This window comes from Nyctibius grandis, chromosome Z (genome assembly GCF_013368605.1).
Source record: "Nyctibius grandis isolate bNycGra1 chromosome Z, bNycGra1.pri, whole genome shotgun sequence".
Classification (NCBI taxonomy): Eukaryota; Metazoa; Chordata; class Aves; order Nyctibiiformes; family Nyctibiidae; genus Nyctibius; species Nyctibius grandis.
The window spans coordinates 24,649,956-24,669,836 of NC_090695.1; the positions used below are offsets into that span (position 1 = coordinate 24,649,956).

At 40.6% G+C, this 19,881-nt stretch overlaps 1 protein-coding gene across 3 annotated transcripts in view; it reads left to right on the forward strand.

The window, feature by feature from the left end:
- AP3B1 (adaptor related protein complex 3 subunit beta 1) overlaps positions 1–19,881 on the forward strand; it is a 178,651-nt gene that overhangs the window by 56,632 nt on the left and 102,138 nt on the right. For all 3 annotated transcript variants that reach the window (XM_068422056.1, XM_068422055.1, XM_068422057.1), the window contains one exon: positions 18,266–18,427. In XM_068422056.1, coding sequence (XP_068278157.1) covers positions 18,266–18,427 — 162 coding nt within the window. The remainder of the gene's footprint in view (positions 1–18,265; positions 18,428–19,881) is intronic.

Sequence of the window (19,881 nt, forward strand, 5' to 3'; positions counted from 1 at the left end):
GTGTGCTGCCTTTGTTTCAGTTGAGCTAATTCCCAACAAGTAATGATGTAACATTTTGAACTGATTTATTGTGCATTTACAAACCTAAAGAAAAATTTAGACTATTTACCAGTTATGGAGAAAAATCCTTTTTTGAGCAATACGCTTAAAATTGCTGTCATTAACCAAGAATAGTTTTATATTCCTATTTTTAGGTTCTCTGAAGGGTAGAATTTTTTAATTTTGATCATGAACACTGTGAGGAAGAATGTTCTTGTTTTATCCTGTTTGTCTTGAAATACTTAGAGAATGTTTTTGAGGTAGTTACATGTGAATAGCAGTTTCGGAATAACCTTTTTTCCATATGAACTGTATTCAGCTTTAATATGTATTAACTGGAATGAGAGCAAGACACTCTGGAGTGAAAATACCTGCTTGGGACTAACTGTGAAGAACAATTTCAACAGTTTTCTGGGAAGCAAAATATTTGATGGCAGATAACACTGTAATGCATCCCATCTTAAATGTTCTGCGCTGCCCTTGTCGCAGGAGTTGTCGGGACTGCCGAGTTGTTTGCGAACAGCTCCTGAACCATTACAGCTTGCAGCCTAATACATGAAGATACTTAAAATAAAGCTGCTGGTGATTTCCATGAATGTGTTGAGTTGCAGTCTAGCAGTTCAGGAACTGATTTTCAAGCTGTTTAGCCATCCCTGTTTCTGCAAGGAGATGAGGATATAGATCCACCACCTACTGTGCATGCCATCTGGAGCGTGTGTTCTAGAAAGAGCTGACTTCGTCAGAAGTTTCAATGGTCATTGTAGAGTACAAAATGGAGCTGGGAGCTGTAGTCTTGCAAAAATAACAGTGACTCTTGGGGCTGCTCAGCTTCATTTCAGTCAATAGCACGTTACAAAAATAAACTTTATTGGTGTTCAGTTAAGATTGGAAAAAAATGGTGAATTCAGATTGATCATGGGCTTCAATCATAACAAAGTTATTTATCAACAATTACTTATGAGAAGCATGTCTCAAGCTTACACTTTTAGGTTTAATTATTGAAGTATTCCGCAATATAAAGTGCTCAGAATTTGACATAACTGATGGGGGAGAGGGCAGGAATTAAGCCTGAAGAAAATGATCTAAAAGAATAAGGACTTTTAGGAGGAATATATCAAGTCTTTGAATGTATATACCTAAAACCATGAGTCATGGAAAGTAGCCTGGCTCTCGAGGAATTAAGGGAAGAAACACATTGAAAATACTTATTTTGATTGCTAGCTCTGACAAAATCACAGAATCACAGAATCACAGAATCAACCAGGTTGGAAGAGACCTCAGGGATCATCGAGTCCAACCGTTGCCCTGACACCACCCTGTCAACTAGACCACGGCACTAAGTGCCATGTCCAGTCTTTTCTTAAACACATCCAGAGATGGTGACTCCACCACCTCCCTGGGCAGCCCATTCCAATGTCTAATAACCCTTTCTGTAAAGAAATTCTTCCTAATGTCCAACCTGAACCTCCCCTGGCAAAGCTTGAGGCTGTGTCCTCTTGTCCTATCACTAGTTGCCTGGGAGAAGAGGCCAACTCCCACTTCACTACAGCCTCCCTTCAGGTAGTTGTAGACTGCAATAAGGTCACCTCTGAGCCTCCTCTTCTCCAGGCTAAACAACCCCAGCTCCCTCAGCCATTCCTCATAGGTCAGACCCTCCAGACCCTTCACCAGCTTGGTTGCCCTCCTCTGGACTCTCTCCAACACCTCAACATCTTTCTTGAAGTGCGGGGCCCAGAACTGGACACAGTATTCAAGGTGCGGCCTCACCAGTGCCGAGTAGAGAGGGACGATCACTTCCCTAGACCGGCTGGCTACAGTATTCCTAATAGAGGCCAGGATGCCATTAGCTTTCTTGGCCACCTGAGCACACTGCTGGCTCATGTTTAGCCGGCTGTCGATCAGCACCCCCAGGTCTCTTTCCACCGGGCCACTCTCTAACCACTCTTCCCCCATCGAGGGGAATATCGAGGTCCGTTCTGACCTCAGCTGTTCTGTGATCTCTAGTCTTTTGTTAATTGCTTAAAAATGTTTCCTGCTCTTGTAGTGTTCTCTTAATATCTTACAGTTATGAATTCTTAGTGTATTCCATAAAGATCATGGTTACGTGTGATGGAATCCAGGGTCTAACAGCTACTTAAGATGGCTCAGCAGTATCTAGTACTGCTCTAAATACTTATTTTCTGTTCCCAGTGTTGGGATGTGCATTGAGTTAACTGTAATTGTAAATGATAAATGTAAATTATAAAGCTTCAAGCACAGCGTACAGGGTATACTGTCTATCCTTAACTTTTGTAGAACTTGTTATCTGTGTAAAGAGTATTCTGAGTCAGTTCTGCTGGTTTATTGCAGGAGAGCGTGATAAAACTTCTAAAGTCTATACTGAGAGGCTGGGAAGAGAAGAAGGGAGAGGTGTATTCAGGCTGATAGCCTCCTGTTAACTCGGTGAATTACTTAGATAAAGTGATAAAAATGAAACAAGCTAAAGTACTTTAAAAATATTTTGTGTGTAAGTAATTCATTTAATAATGAATCAACCTGAATACACCTTTCCCTTCTTCTGTTCTCAGCCTCTCAGTAGAGGATTTAGAAGTTTTATTATGCTCTCCTGCAGTAAGAAGATGAGTAAGGAGACATAGATAGTCAAACACATTTAAGAAATATTGAGAATAGCATTCAATCTTTTAGGATAAAATTAATCAAGATATGTTATGTATTAGTACATTGTAGAACTTACCAAAGTTTCATTGTAGATGTTTGTGCTGTGTGGTTCTATCAGATGAGAGTTTTGCCGATTTTGTCCTTTTTTTTTTCCCCTGCCCTAAAAGATTATGACGCCAGAGAATTTTCTTCCCCAGAGGTCAAAAGCAGTCATCTCATTTTCAGCTTCCGTTAAGCTGTCCTCTTCAGGTGCAAGTGTGAAACCACATAGATCAGTAGATTTACCTGAGCCTGATTTGGCTGATAAGATCAAAGGATTAAATTTAAGAAAACAAGTGTACAGTGAAGTTATGTGTTGTACTATTTATTTTTCCATTCTTAGTATACCTGTCAGAATCCTCAGTCTGAATTGGAAGATTCTGGATTCAGTTACTGTTTCCCTTTTTGTCAGAGTACGATACTCTCTGCCAAGGTTCTTTTAGATATACACAAGGAGGGGTTAATGTTTAATATTAAATTCACTTATTTGGGGATATTTGGTGAGTGTTTGGGGCATAAAATGAACTGGCTAGCCATTTTACTGTAATACCAGTTTTATTTTTCCCTACCAGGTGTACTACTTGATAAGATGAAGGTAACTTAGAGCATAGATTTATAACAAAGAATAGCATCAAGTTAATTGTGGGAAGTGGATTACTTGAAATTCTAAACAAAAGTTTCTGGTCATTACGGATATAATCTGAGACTATTTTTATGGTCACTGTGTAATATAGGCTCTTCTGTCACTGAATGGGAACATTGTTGTCTTTCTGCCTTCCCTCCATCTTCTCCCTCCCTTCCCTTGTGTTAGGGGTAGTTTTTCAAAGGCAATCTGGATAAAGGAATTGATTCAGCAGAAGAATAACTGAAGGGAAAGGGAGGGTTAAATTTCAGCCACAGGAGTTTCCTGATTTGGTTTACTTTGTGGCTGCCAAGCACTTACTGCTGGCAAAAGAGAAGTACAGTCTGTAGATAAAAATGCCATTTGTCTTTTCAGCAAAGGGTATTGCTGTGGTTTCCATTAGTCCCATGACAGACTTGCAGTGCAATAGCAGAAGTGGGTAGAATCTGTGTAGGCCAGTTCTCTAGGAGAGCTGTATCAACTCGAAGAAAGCAGCCCCTGCTTTTCCCATAGATTTGACTGGCAAAGTTTCTACGTACTCCATCCAATGCAATACCTTCTTGACTCACGATGAGGGCGTTTTTTATTATTTGTAGATAGGATAAGAGGCATTCTAGCCATCTGTTGCAAATAAGTTCTTAAAATTGTTTTTATCTCTGTCTAGGTCATTGACTTACAGAGGTGAAAATTAATTGGAGGGAAAAACTGGCATATTTTTATAGAAATCTAAACATCAACTGTCTTAACTGCTAATTATTTTTAATTTAAATATCAGATGTACCAGATCCCCATCAGCCCTTGAGCTACCAAAGTTTCTAGTTTTAATTTTGGCCATTTCAGTGATATTTAATCATAGCAAATTGTGTGAGCAATATGAAATTAATGCTGTTTTAGAATACCTTGGGGCCTTCCTGGATGCCAAAATATTCATGAATTCTGTTCTGGGTATCTATCTGTGAGATATTATTCTCTGTCTAGTAACTCGTGTAGCCTTTTCATTGTTATACCAGGATTTTCTCTGCATAATTAGAAGAGTTGCAAAATAAGCTTCCTTAGCTCCTTCTTTGCAAAAGTAAACCTTTGTTTAATTTTTCCTCTGTTTGAGGAAGACCTATGTGAGATGTGACGAAGCTTTAGTCTCCTGAGTCTGAGCCTGTACACTTCTTCTGTTTATAATATTAGGTAGAATTCTTGATTGATTATGGCATATCTCTAAAGGACCATTGGGAAGAGTAAATATAAAGAATTTTGAATTATCTTGGATCATCCATTTCTTTGACAGTGTATCCACAAGTTTGTTCCAGTTTATGATTGGAAAAATGCCAGACAAGATGACTGGTGATAACTTAGGCCTGAATAGTAGCCTGAATAGTCAAAGAATCATCCATTTCTTTGACAGTGTATCCACAAGTTTGTTCCAGTTTATGATTGGAAAAATGCCAGACAAGATGACTGGTGATAACTTAGGCCTGAATAGTAGCAACACGTGCTTTTCCATGATGGCTTTTACCACCAGAATAAATATACCACCAGTTCTTGCTGTGGGAATATCACTGAAGTGAACCAAGAGATGTTTTAAGATGGTTTCAGCTCCTTTGCCTACTTATGCATTAGGATGAAGGAAAAAAATCCTGTAATACAGGATTTCATGTCCATTGATTATGTTTAGATTAGTAGGGCAGACCTTCTGGTGAGGATAGCAGACTTTTATTTTTCAGACTGCCAGTCTAAGTACAGGTACAGTTAGCATTCTTCTAAGATTTCAGATCATTTTGTGTCTTGAAAATGTGAGGCTCCTAACTAACATCTAGAGCTAGGTCATAGTCCAAATATTATTTAAATGTTGAATTAGCATTTTAATAACTGTAAACAATCCTAAAGCTACATAAACAAAATTTAAAGATATGAGTATGTTTGCATGTGTGGGAAATGGGGAAGATCCCTTTGTTTTCTTTGACTTTACTTTTAAAATAATCTACATTTTTTCCAGAGAGAAAGGACTTGAGTTGTTTTAAAGAGTAAGTATACATGATTTGGTGTAACTAGAGGGTATATTAGGTAATACTAAAAAAGGAGGGGCACTGTGACATTACAGTTCTGTACAGGCTGAAGATCTGAGATCCCTGTTCCTCCATACCTTGTTTATAAATCATGGCAGGTGGTGACTACTACTGCTAGAGCATGTAGTACCCTTCACTTGGTTGCAACCCCAAAGTAACTGACAATTACCTCTTTTTCTTTGTGGTTCACTTACTATGCAACCCTATGGAACAATACTTTTGCTCAGCAGTTGGTTCACAAGTGCTTGTTGTCTTGATGGTTTATACTACCTCTTCAGATACTTAAAGTGAGATTAAATTTAAACTGAGATTAGATTTTAACAGCATAAAAACTGCCCAATCATTTAACCAAACTTATGAATACAAGTTCCAAACTTCACTTTAATTTTTGGACTTGAGGGAAAAAAATGGGGAACTTTTAGCCAGAAACAGATTATATCTTTTCCTTTTAATTTATCCCTTCACCTTTGCTTCTTCTCCTTTTTATTTTTGCAATGTTTATTTTATCCCTTCTTGTTCTTCCTTGTATTTTCTGTTCTTCCTCTCTTCTTATGCTCTAAATGTTTTTTTTTCTTTCCTTTGCAAATCTGTCTGTCTTCGCACTCACATTATTGTACCTTTTCCACACACTATTGAAATGAGGGTGGTTTTGTGGTAAGAGAAAGCTATTTTATGCATCACTTCCATTTTGAGCAGAATGGAACTGTTTTGAGTAAATGAAAGTGATCTAAAAATCATAATTGATTGTTTTAATTCTAGCTGCAAGTATCATGAGACTTTGTTACAACAATAATTGGGAATTTGGGGTTGTTGCAGAAAGATGTTAATTACTGCAGCATGTTTAACTTTTAGCCCCTATTTTTAGACAGCAGTCCTAGGCTTAGTTGCTGCTTCTAGAAATGAGAATGAGCTTTTGAACACTTCTTGAGTTTTCACATTAGTTCGGTATAGTTACTTAGCACAGATGTTCCTGTAATTGTGATATATTGGGAAAATTTTAATGTTCAGTGGTCCTCAAACCCATACTTCCACCTGTGCAATGCTCTTGTCTCAGAGCGGTAGTATAAAACTTTTATGAGTACAGGCTTTCTGAAGAATATTCTGGGATTTTTTTTTTTCAGTTTTTCACAAAGTAATTTAATTCATTACATTTTTGAGTTTGTATTAAAAACTGTTATTGGTTAAGCAAGTTTTTAAAAACCACTGTAAGGCTGGATTGAAGAGTTTTTGAAGATTCTTTCATGTAACAAATGAGTTTACATACTTGTACAATATGGGAAAATTGGGAAGTTTTTTTTTAAGAATGAAATGTACATCTGCACTGGGATTAAAGAGGATATTGTATAAATGAGAATATGCAGAGATATAGTCTTATAATATGTATATGAGAGGAAAAGATCTAGTAAACTACAAATGAAGCTTGATTTGTTTATCATTTATCATGTAACTTTTATATACGCCAGAAATTAAGCTAAGAAAATATTGTGACTGAAAATGCCTTAATGTTAAATTTTACTTGCCACAGTCTTTTTCTCAAGCTTGAGTAGGTGTCTTAGTACCTTTGTGTAGCTTAGGTATCAAGCTGCTATATTTACAGATTGGAAGCTTTTTATATAGAAAGCTTTTTTTGAGTTGCATATTAAAATCTTCCCAGACTAATAGAATTTTCTTGTGGATTTCTTAGCCACATTAAAATTTAGCTTTTCTAAAGAAATGTGAAAACGTTTTGGTGAGTATGAAACGTGCAGCTCCAGAGGCTATTGATGCCACTAGGTAAGCTGACTTGGAAGACTAATCTTTTTACAGAATAATGACTGAAAGTTGCCCTGGGATAGCTGTTTACAGGGATGTTACAACATCATAGTCAGTAAACTGCTAAGAGTGCCAAGAAGATACTGGAGGATTTTATGCAATGGCTTTCTTGTCTGTTTAAACTGAACTGAGACTAAAACTCGTGTTTTAAAGCCAAAGAATAGATACTGTTGATAATCTCACCTAATTTGAATTTTACTTCTTGCAGCTCTGAACTCTTGTCACATGCTGATGCAGTCCTTTCTTACTGGTAATGCATCATTGTCATGAGATCACCTTGGTCTGGATGATACTGAACTCCAGATGATTTAAGTCATGGAACTGTGCAGCTGGTCTTTAGACTATGAGACCATTGCCACAATCTTGAGCCCTTATGAAATATAACTCTAGAAGTTGTACACCTCCCTTCCCTCAACAGTTGAACCTCTTTGAAACAACCTGGTGATAAAAGCAAATTCAAAGCCCTTTTAGCAAAGGGATTTATTGAGCTCAAAACCACCTCAGAACTCCTGTGTCCCAGTGAGATGAAATCTGTGGGAAAACAATTATTCCCAAGTGTGATACCTCGTGTGTGAAAATGCCCTGGTTTTGGTCAATACCCTGAAAACAGGGAGGAGTGTCTACTTCTGCCAGCATGTGGTTATTAACTAGTGTGAATGGTTGAGGTCTGCTCGTCTGTCAGAAACTTGACATAGTTCATCTCCTTGGCTTTTTGAGCAGTCTTGAGGATAATTTTTTGTTTGCTCTGATAGACCAAAGATGGGTCTATTATAGCGAGTCCAGAGGAGGGCCACGAAGATGATCAGAGGGCTGGAGCACCTCTCCTATGAAGACAGGCTGAGAGAGTTGGGCTTGTTCAGCCTGGAGAAGAGAAGGCTTCGGGGAGACCTCATAGCAGCCTTCCAGTACCTGAGGGGGACCTACAGGAAAGTTGGAGAGGGACTTTTTACAAGGACATGTAATGATAGGACGAGGGATAGCAGTCTTAAACTGAAAGAGCTTAGATTTAGATTAGATATCAGGAAGAAATTCTTTACTGTGAGGATGGTGAGACACTGGAACAGGTTGCCCAGAGAAGTTGTGGATGCCCCCTCCCTGGAAGTGTTCAAGGCCAGGTTGGATGGGGCTTTGAGGAACCTGGTCTAGTGGAAAGGTGTCCCTGCCTGTGGCAGGGGGATTGGAACTAGATGATCTTTAAGGTCCCTTCCAACCCAAACCATTCTATGATTCTATGATAGTGTTCTGAAAGCCATTTGTGAAGCACGTGAAAGGATTCAGGTAGGCATCTTCACATACAACATCAAAATTTCAGATCTATCTTGGGTACATCGTTAATTCTTTAAGTAGGAAACTGTTCTATAGGTTTTCTACTGTTTCGCTTTTACAAGGATACTGTTCATGATACAGCAAGTGGACTGCTCATCTTGGTTGGCTAAGGTGGTTTTGGTGTTGCAGGCAGAATCACTGGCTATTGAATAGTCACAAAACTCTTCTTACCTTCAAAACTTAGGTTATTGTCCTGGTTTGGCCTAAACCAGACCAGTTTTCCTTTCAGTGATTTTTATTTTCATTTTTACTCTTCTAAGTAACTGCACTTTCTGAAACTAACTGCATGTGTTGCAGACAGTGTCTGCTTCTAGGACTGATAATGCTCAAAGTTTATAGTTGTCACTGAGGCACCAGTAGGGCTGTTACACAGAAAGGCTCTTACTGTACTTATTCTTAGAGAAACCAAGGTCACTGCTAAATTCCTCACTGCTTACGAGTGAAGAGCCGCAGGAGGGTCACACCTCCAGGGAAGAGCAGACAGGGCAGGTGACCCAAAATTGACCAACGAGGTATTCCATCCCATACACATCATTCTCAGTATAAAGCGGGGGGATCACGAGGGTCTTGCCCCTTTCTTCTATGGCCGGTGTCCGAAGAGGACTCTGTCCGTTTTCCTGCTGCCCCCGATCCCGATCCGTGCATCCCTGAATCCAGTTCCTGTCCATCGCTGGGCCCAGCCTGGGCCTTCCCGGAGCCTGCCCTGCAGTGCTGGTGGTGACGTGACTGACATCAGGGGAGTTCGATCTTGGTTTTGTATGTATTTGTAAATATTTAATTATTTCCATTATTATTATAATACTCTTTTTTCATTATTATAGTTTATTAGAACTGTTTTAACTTTCCAACCTGTAAGTCTCGCTCCCTTTTCCCATTCCCTTTCCCTTCTGGGGTGGGGGGCAAGGGTTAATAGAGAGCGTCTGCCACCGGTTTAATAGGCAGCCCAGCTTTAAACCGTGACACTTATCCAAAACTCTTTTGAGAACAGTTCTTAGAAATATTAGAAAGGGCTCTGGAAGACAGCTAAAATCTTATCTGCAAAAGGTTCTGCTGCAGGAATCAAAAAAGCTGTGAGTATATTTCCTTATGAATTTGAGGAGGGGAACTGAAATCTCTAGCTTTAAAATCAGTTATACCTGACCTAGGAATACAAATACTTGAACCACTTTTGAATAGAAGATAGAGTTAAGGCTGGTAGACTGGGCAAATAGTGTGTGTTCTCATGCTTTGGATTTCAGTGAAGTTTTACTTTAACTCTGAGTTTGTGGATGTGTGAAACTCTGGAGGTGATTGTAGCATTTGTTTAGTGTGCATTACCCTAAATGGAAGACACATTCTCAACTTTAATGCCGTATTAAATGTAATTTCAATCAAGATCTCAGTTAAATGTTAGCTCATTTACTTATTGACTTTAAAAACAGGCTAATGGAACTTGTTAGCTGGCAGTTTCTTCATTTAAGCTGTTAATACTTTATGAAGATGTCCCTAAACTGTATGTCTGGAATGACGGACGTAAAAAAGAATTATGTTATGTTCTTTCACAGTAAAATACTCACTTCCCTACTGGATTGAATAAATTGCAGAAGATGTGAAATGCCTGGAGTCTATTTGCATTTCCTAGCCTGGGATGCTAGGGGTCTCTGTCAGTTTTTAATCACTTCATTCTCCCAGGGTTCTGAACTTTTTAGTGATTTCACAATTTAGAAAAGCTATTAACTGCACAATTAAATCATGTGCTACTACAAACTGTTCAGTGTACTTAGTGCGGTTTAACTAAAGACTGCTACTGAAAGGGAATGCCTCTGTTCTGTCCTTCTCCCTTTACCACCTACTGCTTTTGAAAGTTCAACAGTTCTATTGATCCTATGACCACAACGTGAGCCAGATCATTTTACTGATACTGGTGAAAATAAAACATGCTTTTAAAAAACAAACAACAAACTTTTAATGGCACAATTAGTCTGAAATGAACTGTGAAACTGCATCTGAAGTGATTGAAAGGACAAGAGAAAGCATGGGAACTTTTGAATCTACTCCCTAATTCTCATGCCATCGCGCAGCAGATAGAGGACCACCGGGTGATCAGGCCCAGCCAGCATGGATTTATGAAAGGCAGGTCCTGCTTGACTAACTTGATCTCCTTCTATGACAAGGTGACCAGCTTAGTGGAAAAGGGAAAAGATGTGGATGTTGTTTACCCGGACTTTAGTAAAGCCTTTGACACTGTCTCTCACAGCATTCTCCTGGAGAAACTGGCTGCTCACGGCTTGGATGGGCATACTCTTCACTGGGTAAAAAACTAGATGGATGGCTGGGCCCAAAGACTTGTGGTGAATGGAGTTAAATCCAGTTGGCAGCCAGTCACAAGTGGTGTTCCCCAGTATTGGAGCCAGGTCTCTCTAATATCACAGAATCACAGAATGTTAGGGATTGGAAGGGACCTCGAAAGATGATCTAGTCCAATCCCCCTGCCGGAGCAGGATTACCTAGATCATGTCACACAGGAACGCGTCCAGGTGGGTTTTGAATGTCTCCAGAGAAGGAGACTCCACATCCTCTCGGGGCAACCTGTTCCAGTGTTCACAGAATCACAGAATCACAGAATGTTAGGGATTGGAAGGGACCTCGAAAGATCATCTAGTCCAATCCCCCTGCCGGGGCAGGATTGCCTAGACCATATCACACAGGAACGCGTCCAGGCGGGTTTTGAATGTCTCCAGAGAAGGAGACTCCACAACCTCTCTGGGCAGCCTGTTCCAGTGTTCAGTCACCCTTACAGTAAAGAAGTTTTTCCTCAAATTTAAGTGGAACCTCCTGTGCTCCAGCTTGCACCCATTGCCCCTTGTCCTGTCAAGGGATGTCACTGAGAAGAGCCTGGCTCCATCCTCTTGACACTTGCCCTTTACATATTTATAAACATTAATGAGGTCACCCCTCAGTCTCCTCTTCTCCAAGCTAAAGAGACCCAGCTCCCTCAGCCTCTCCTCATAAGGGAGATGTTCCACTCCCTTAATCATCTTCGTGGCTCAGTTACCCTCACTGTAAAGAAGTTTTTCCTCCTATTTATGTGGAACCTCCTGTGTTCCAGCTTGCACCCGTTGCCCTTGTCCTGTCAATGGATGTCACTGAGAAGAGCCTGGCTCCATCCTTATGACACTTGCCCTTTACATAGTTATAAACATTAATGAGGTCACCCCTCAGTCTCCTCTTCTCCAAGCTAAAGAGACCCAGCTCCCTCAGCCTCTCCTCATAAGGGAGATGTTCCACTCACTTGATCAGCTTTGTGGCTCTGTGCTGGACTCTCTCCAGCAGTTCCCTGTCATTCTTGAACTGAGGGGCCCAGAAGTGGACACAATATTCCAGATGCGGCCTCACCAGGGCAGGGTAGAGGGGGAGGAGAACCTCTCTTGACCTGCTAACCACACCCCTTCTAATACACCCCAGGTTCCCATTGGCCTTCTTGGCCACAAGGGCACATTGCTGGCTCATGGTCATCCTGCTGTCCACTAGGACCCCCAGGTCCCTTTCCCCTACGCTGGTCTCCAACAGGTCTGTCCCCAGCTTGTACTGGTACATGGGGTTGTTCTTGCCCAGATGCAGGACTCTACACTTGCCCATGTTATATTTCATTAAATTTCTCCCCGCCCAACTCTCCAGCCTGTCTAGGTCCCTCTGAATGGCAGCACAGCCTTCCCGTGTGTCAGCCACTCCTCCCAGTTTTGTGTCATCAGCGAACTTGCTGACAGTGCACTCTATTCCCTCATCCAAGTCATTAATGAATATATTGAATAGTACTGGTCCCAGTACCGACCCTTGAGGGACTCCGCTAGACACAGGCCTCCAACTGGACTCTGTCCCATTGACCACCACTCTCTGGCTTCTTTCCTTCAGCCAGTTCACAATCCACCTCACTACCCGATCATCCAGACCACACTTCCTCAGTTTAGCTGTGAGGATGCTGTTGGAGACTGTGTCAAACGCTTTACTGAAATCAAGATAGACCACATCCACAGCTTTACCATCATCTATCCACCAGGTTATATCCTCATAAAAGGCTATCGAGTTGGTTAAGCATGACTTCCCCTTGGTGAAGCAATGTTGACTGCCCCTAATGATCCCCTTATCCTTGATATGCCTAGAGACAGCACCAAGGACAAGTTGTTCCAATACCTTTCCAGGGATGGAGGTGAGGCAGACCAGTCTATAGTTACCTGGGTCCTCCTTCTTGCCCTTTTTGAAGACTGGAGTGACATTCGCTTTCCTCCAGTCCTCAGGCACCTCTCCCATTGCCCACGACTTAGCAAAGATGATGGAGAGTGGCCTAGCAATGACTTCTGCCAGCTCCCTCAGCACCCGCGGGTGCATCCCATCAGGGCCCATGGATTTATGGGTGTCCAGATTGCTTAATTGGTCCCTGACCCAGCCCTCATCTACCAAGACAGATTCCTCCTCTATCCTGACTTCCTCAGGGGCCTCAGGGGTCCAGGGCTCCTCAGGACAGCCTCCAGCAGTATAGACAGAGGCAAAGAAGGCATTCAGTAACTCTGCCTTCTTTTTATCCTCTGTCTCCAGGGCCCCCACCTTATTCATCAGTGGGCCTACATTGCCTCTAGTGTTGGTTTTACCTGCAATGTATTTGAAGAAGCCCTTTCTGTTGTCCTTGACCTCTCTTGCAAGGTTTAATTCCAAGGAGGCCTTAGCTTTCCTAGTTGCCTCCCTACATCCTCTGACAACAGACTTATATTCCTCCCAAGTTGCCAGCCCCTCCTTCCATGATCTGTATACTTTCTTCTTCCACTTGAGTTTGCCCATCAGTTCCCTGTTTAACCATGCAGGTCTCCTGGTACCCTTTCCTGTCTTCCTACCTGTTGGGATGCTCTGATCTTGAGCTCGGAAGAAGCAGTCCTTGAATGTTAACCAGCTACCTTGGGCCCCCTTACCTTCTAGTACCCTGTCCCATGGGATTTCCCCTAGCGATATCTTTATTAATGATCTGGACTAGGGGATTGAGTGCACCCTCAGTAAGTTCACAGATGACACCAAGTTGGGTGGAAGTGTTGATCTGCTTGAGGGTAGGAACGCTCTACAGAGGTATCTGGACAGGCTGGATCGATGGACTGGGGCCAACTGTATGAGGTTCAACAAGGCCAAGTGCCAGGTTGTGCAGTTGGGGCACAACAACCCCATGCAACGGTACAGGCTTGGGGAAGAGTGGCTGGAAAGCTGCCTGGTGGAAAAGGACCTGGGGGTGTTTATCAATGGCCAGCTGACTATGAGCTGGCAGTGTGCCCAGGTGGCCAAGAAGGCCAACAGCATCCTGGCTTGTATCAGAAATAGCATGGCCAGCAGGACTAGGGAAGTGATTGTCCCCCTGTAGTAGGCACTGGTGAGGCTGTACCTCAAATACAGTGTTCAGTTTTGGGCCCCTCACTACACGAAAGACATTGAGGTGGTGGAGCGTGTCCAAAGAAGAGCAATGAAGCTGGGGAAGGGTCTGGAGCACAAGTCTTATGAGGACCGGCTGAGGGAACTGGGGTTGTTTAGTGTGGAGAAAAGGAGGCTGAGGGGAGACCTTATCGCTCTCTACAACTATCTGAAAGGAGGTTGTAGCAAGGTGAGTGTCAAGTGATAGGAAGAAAGGAAACGGCCTCAAGTTGTGCCAGAGGAGATTTAGATTGGATATTCAGAAAAATTTCTTCACTGAAAGGGTTATCAAGCATTGGAACAAGCAGCCCAGGGAAGTGGTAGAGTCACCATCACTGGAATTATTTAAAAGATGAATAGACATGATGCTTAGGGACATGCTTTAGTGGTGGACTTGGCAGTGCTAGGTAAACGATCAGACTTGATGATCTTAAGGATCTTTTGCAACCTAAAAGATTCTATGATTCTAAATGCACAGTTGTCTCTTTTTGGCAGTGGGTATAGTCAGCAGTTCAGGTTGAGGCTTAAGGGGTTGCAAGTGATTGAATGTTTTCACATTTCCTGGTAACTGCTCTCTATGTCTGGGACAATTGATAGAATTTGAACAACAGTTCTTACCCACCAAGAAGCCTGCAGGTTTTTATCTTTCAATCTCCTGGCTCTTTTACATAATACTTTGCTTTCCTTTCCATGGTAATGTGCAAATCTTGCAGTATTACATATTCTCTTTGTCTTAGTAAGGTCCTTGTGACTACAAATTCTGACTTATTTGGACTTCATCAACTTGATTTTAATGAATTTCAGTTAATTTGCTTCCCTGTGTGTCATCGTCAGCCTTTATCTGGAACATAATTATTTAATACCAGATCTCAACAGATCTGAGAGAAGAAGAATATTCTAAGATGTCAATAAAATACATGGCTATGAGAAAAGACCACATTAATACTTCTGATGTGGGGTTGTGAAGAAGGTGATTCAATATAAAGTCTCTAACGGGATTTAAATTAAAAATGTTTTCATAAGAGGCATAAGTTCCTTTATAATAATTTGGAACTCTGCTCCGAGTATGTTTCTAACCAACAATTCTTAAAAAAAAAAAAATCTGAAATGTCAGTGCTCAAGCTGTTTCTTTACAACAGTGATTAATGAGTTAAATACAATTTCCAACTCTGTATTCCTGTTGAGTTCAATAGTACTGATGTGCATGCCTGTTAGCAGTCAGGGCAGGGATACTGAAGACTGAATCAATGAAGACGGAATTATCCTCCTCCTGTTAGAGGGAGCTTCTTCAGTGCAGGGTTGAGATGCACTGGGATCGGGAATTTTGCTTTCAAGTTGCCGGTCCTGCAGAGAAGGGAAGGAGTTCAGTTACCAGTACCCTTTGATTAGCGACCTTAGGTTTTAGTTTAGAAGGGTGACTGCCACAAAGATGTATAGACAGAAAAGTAAAGAAAGTCCCTTCAGTTGCTGTTGTGTAAGAAATATAAGAGCTTGCTAGGGATTCTGTAAAACACTGGGAGCATTGTTGGCATCAAGTAATAAAAATGAGAAGAAATGTAAGGGAAGTTATGTTTTCAGTGTCTCTCAAATTGTAATTAAAAAAAGTATAAAATGACAATTTTTATTTATTGTCACTTATTCCCTTCCTCCCACTGTCCTCCTGCCTCTGCTGAAGACACTTTTATGGTCTTTTTCACTACACATGAGTTTCGACCAAGGCATGCAACAAAGGTTTGAAGTTACCCTTGCCTAGTTTTCTGAAGACCTATTAAATAAGTGTGTATTTTCATTTCTAGCTATTCTTCCATTCACTTCAGTCGCTTTGCTAGTACCAGCTAGAATTAAAAAGATATATTTGTCTCAAAAGTAATTTTGTCTTTTGAAAAATCAGCAATTGGGTGTGTAGAATCATAGAATGATTTGGGTTTGAGGGGACCTTAAAGATCATCTCATTCCAACCCCCCTGCCACAGGCAGGGACACCTTTCCTCTAGCCCAGGTTGCTCAAAGTCCCATCCAACCTGTCCTTAAACACTGCCAGGGAGGGGCATCCGCAACTTCTCTGGGCAATCAGTTCCAGTGTCTCACTACCCTCACAGTAAAGAATTTCTTCCTAATATCTAATCTAAATCTACCCTTCTTCGGTTTAAAACTGTTCCCCCTTGTCCTGTCACTACACGTCCTTGTAAAAAGTCCCTCTCCAACTTTCCTGTAGGCCCCCTTCAAGTACTGGAAGGCTGCTAGAAGGTCTCCCTGGAGTCTTCTCTTCTCCAGGCTGAACAAGCCCAACTCTCTCATCCTGTCCTCATAGGAGAGATGCTCCAGCCCTCTGATCATCTTCGTGGCCCTCCTCTGGACTCTCTCCAACAGTTCCATGTCCTTCTTATGTCGGGGGCCCCAGAGCTGGACACATACTCCAGGTGGTATCTGATGAGAGTGGAGTAGAGGGGCCAAATCGCCTCCCTCGACCTGCTGGCCACACTTCTTTTGATGCAGCCCAGGATACAGTTGGCTTTCTGGGCTGCAAGTGCACACTGCCAGCTCATGTTGAGCTTCTTATCAATCACCACCCCAAAGTCCTTCTCCTCAGGGCTGCTCTCCATCCATTCTCTGCTCAGACTCTATTGTGCTTGGGATTGCCCCGACCCATGTGCAGAACCTTGCACTTGGCCTTGTTGAGTTATTGCGGTTTGCATGGGCCCACCTCTCAAGCCTGTCAAGGCCCCTCTGGATGGCATCCATTCCCTCCAGCATGTCGACCTCACCACTCATCTTGATGTCATCAGCAAACTTCTGAGGGCACACTCAACCCCACTGTCTGTGTCGCCGACAAAGATGTTAAACAGGACCGGTCCCAGTACCGACCCCTGAGGAATGCCAGTCGTCACTGGTCTCCACTTGGACATTCCTTATCCACCAAGTGGTCCATTCGTCAAGTCCGTGTCTCACAATTTAGAGCCAAGGATGTCATGCAGGACAGTGTCAAATGCTTTGCACAAGTCCGGGTAGATGACATCGGTCGCTCTTCCCCTATTCACCAACGCTCTAACCCCGTTGTAGAAGGCCATCAAATTTGTCAGGCACGATTTGATATGACTTAAATAATCCTCTTAGAACCAGTGTAGAGTTGGATATTCCTTAAAATAGTTGGACAGAGACTTGAGAGAAAGACAAACAGAGCTATTGGTACGGTTCGTGTTTGGTACCAACCAGCCCATTGTAATGTGAATAGCTTCAGCTAGCCACAGTAATGTTCTTTGTCTTAGTTGGGTGTTCTGGTGACAAAGTGAGATGGAAGAATTTAGGAGAGCAAAGATGCACACTTGGATATAACACGTTGCAGAAGTCAGTAGCTTATTTTCTTGAAAAAGTTTTGTAATGTTGAGTACTCTCCATGTTGATAATCCAGACCGCAGCTTCTGGGATCTGACGTTCTGTTTTGATCCGATCTTGATAGTTTTTATCTTATTTTTGTTTAAGTTTGTGGCCTTTTTAATGCTAATGAAATATAAGCATAATGAAACACTTTAAATCTATTCTTTATCCAATTTTTGATCCACATCAGAAATCTTAAAATTTGTTTTAATTTATCATGTTTACATAATCAGATATATTCCTTTATATTCTTTTATTTAGTCTTCTGGAGTAAAAGAAAGGCCTAATTTACTAATATCTCAAACTTTAATGAATTCTTTCGGTGTGCTATGATATTTTTTTTAAGTCACATTATGCTGATAATTCATAACTTTGTTTAAACAGCTCAAGGATTTATACTTCATCAGGGAAGGCCAGGCTCAGAATACATAACCTTTTTCCCATCTAATTTCTTGAGAAAAAAACCTGTCCCTTCTTTTGAGATTTGCTGTTTTCACAGATAATTTATATATTGCTAGAGAGGGAAGAATACGCATGATTTGCATTACATTTTCAAAAAAGAGGGAATTTTAAACAACCAACCATTTTTGGACATGTCAATTTCGGATCATAGGCTTTAAGTCTAAAAAAGACAAATACGCATGCCTAATCTAGTTTACAGAATATTAATAAAGATGTTTCGTTTAGCAGTTCATCTTATTTCTAAGAAATTTTTGCATATATTGTTAAGCTATTTTTTGTGTTGGTACATTTACTGCTTTGAGCAAACTGGGGTAGAAGAGCTGACAGATATTTTTTAAAAAGTGTATAAATCTTGCGTGAAGTTGTGGTGTGTATGTTACTTCCTTAATGAATAGAACCAGTTGATTCCAATATTCTATGTATGTTTTTCTCTTTTTGTCTTTTGATAGGATGATGAGGTGGTGGAAGAATATAGTGAAAATAATTTCTATGAATCTGATGAAGAACAGAAAGAAAAGGATCAGAAAGTGAAAAACACCTATACCATGGACCCAGATCACAGGCTGCTGTTACGAAATACAAAGCCCTTGCTTCAAAGCCGAAACGCTGCTGTATGACAAATTCCTTTTTGATTAAAATGTTAAACTACCAAGTATCTATGCTTCTAGAAAATTTAAAAGATTGAAAAATAAAATCTACACCTCTTTAAAAGTGGTGATAATGCTCTCTAGTAACTTACAGGAAAAGCACGGTGGTTCTTTCTTTTTTGAAGTTAACTTAGCTTCTAAGTAAAACACCTGAACTGAATTTGATATATGCTCCAAATATTAAGGGCAAACAAAATATTAGAGAAAATAAGAGAACATTTGAATCCTACATCTATAGCATGTGATGACTATACCATAGCTAGCTTTTAATGCTTAAGTTCTCAGCAGCCAGGATGGCACAAATGATCAGTTTTGGTGGTACAGATTCAGAGAGAAAATCGTAGTTGTTATTTATTCACTAAGTTGTACTTTACTTTGAGTCTCACATTTTAAAATTAGACAATTATATGCCTAAATTCTTTGTCAATCCAAGCCAGATTCTTAGTGCCTTGGCAGAGTTCCAGGATAGACATAACATCATGAGTATAGTATGTTCTGCATTATTTCCATGACATTTTAAGATGCAGGTAAATTTTTAGAACTGGAAAAAGCCATGCTGATGATGAATCATTGTGATGTTACTCAGATCACAGAACTTTATTTCTAACCTCAGTTTGTCCTGTTAATGAAGACTAGAGGTCTTTGGGAAAAGAATTTCAGTGATAATGAATATTCATATCATTGCAAAAACAATTACTGCACCATGATTAAGTCACCTCCCAACCTGTTCTTGATAAGCTAAACAGATCAGGTTTTTGTTTCTCCCCTGGAACGTATTTCTAGATTCTGACTAACGTCTAACTCTTTTCAAAACCCTTTATAATCTGCCAGCAGACTTTGGAAACAAGTGGAATACAATTTTACAATAAATTCTGTTAGAGCGCAGTCTTTTGCTAAAATCATTGTGCAATGTCTGAATGATATCTCTTCCTCTCACACAAAGAACAAGTGTGTTAGATATGTTTGCCATCACACTGCATTGAGAACAGGTTCAGTTGCTTATCTTCCACAATCCATAAATCATTTTCTTTATATCTGTTAAATATGGTATTGGTTTTCATATTTATGATCTTTAATGTTCTGATATTAAAAAGTGCAATTTGTCAAGTGAAATCATGCTGCTTTGAATTGCTATTACACCAACATTTGTACAATTCACAGAATTTACCAGCAATTAATTATTTTCTCTTTGACCTTAGATTTTTGTCATTAATAAAAGATCCCTGTAGAACAAAATTTGCAGAAGTTTCAAACAGTATTTCCTCATTAATTTGTACAGCTGTTGTTAGCAATACTGACTTATTAAGGATGGTATCAGTATGTTTACAATTCAAATTACCTACTTTTTTTCTCTCTTTGTCCCTCTTCCTCTGGCTTTCTATATATTACAGTATACAATAAATACTGAGAGGAATGAG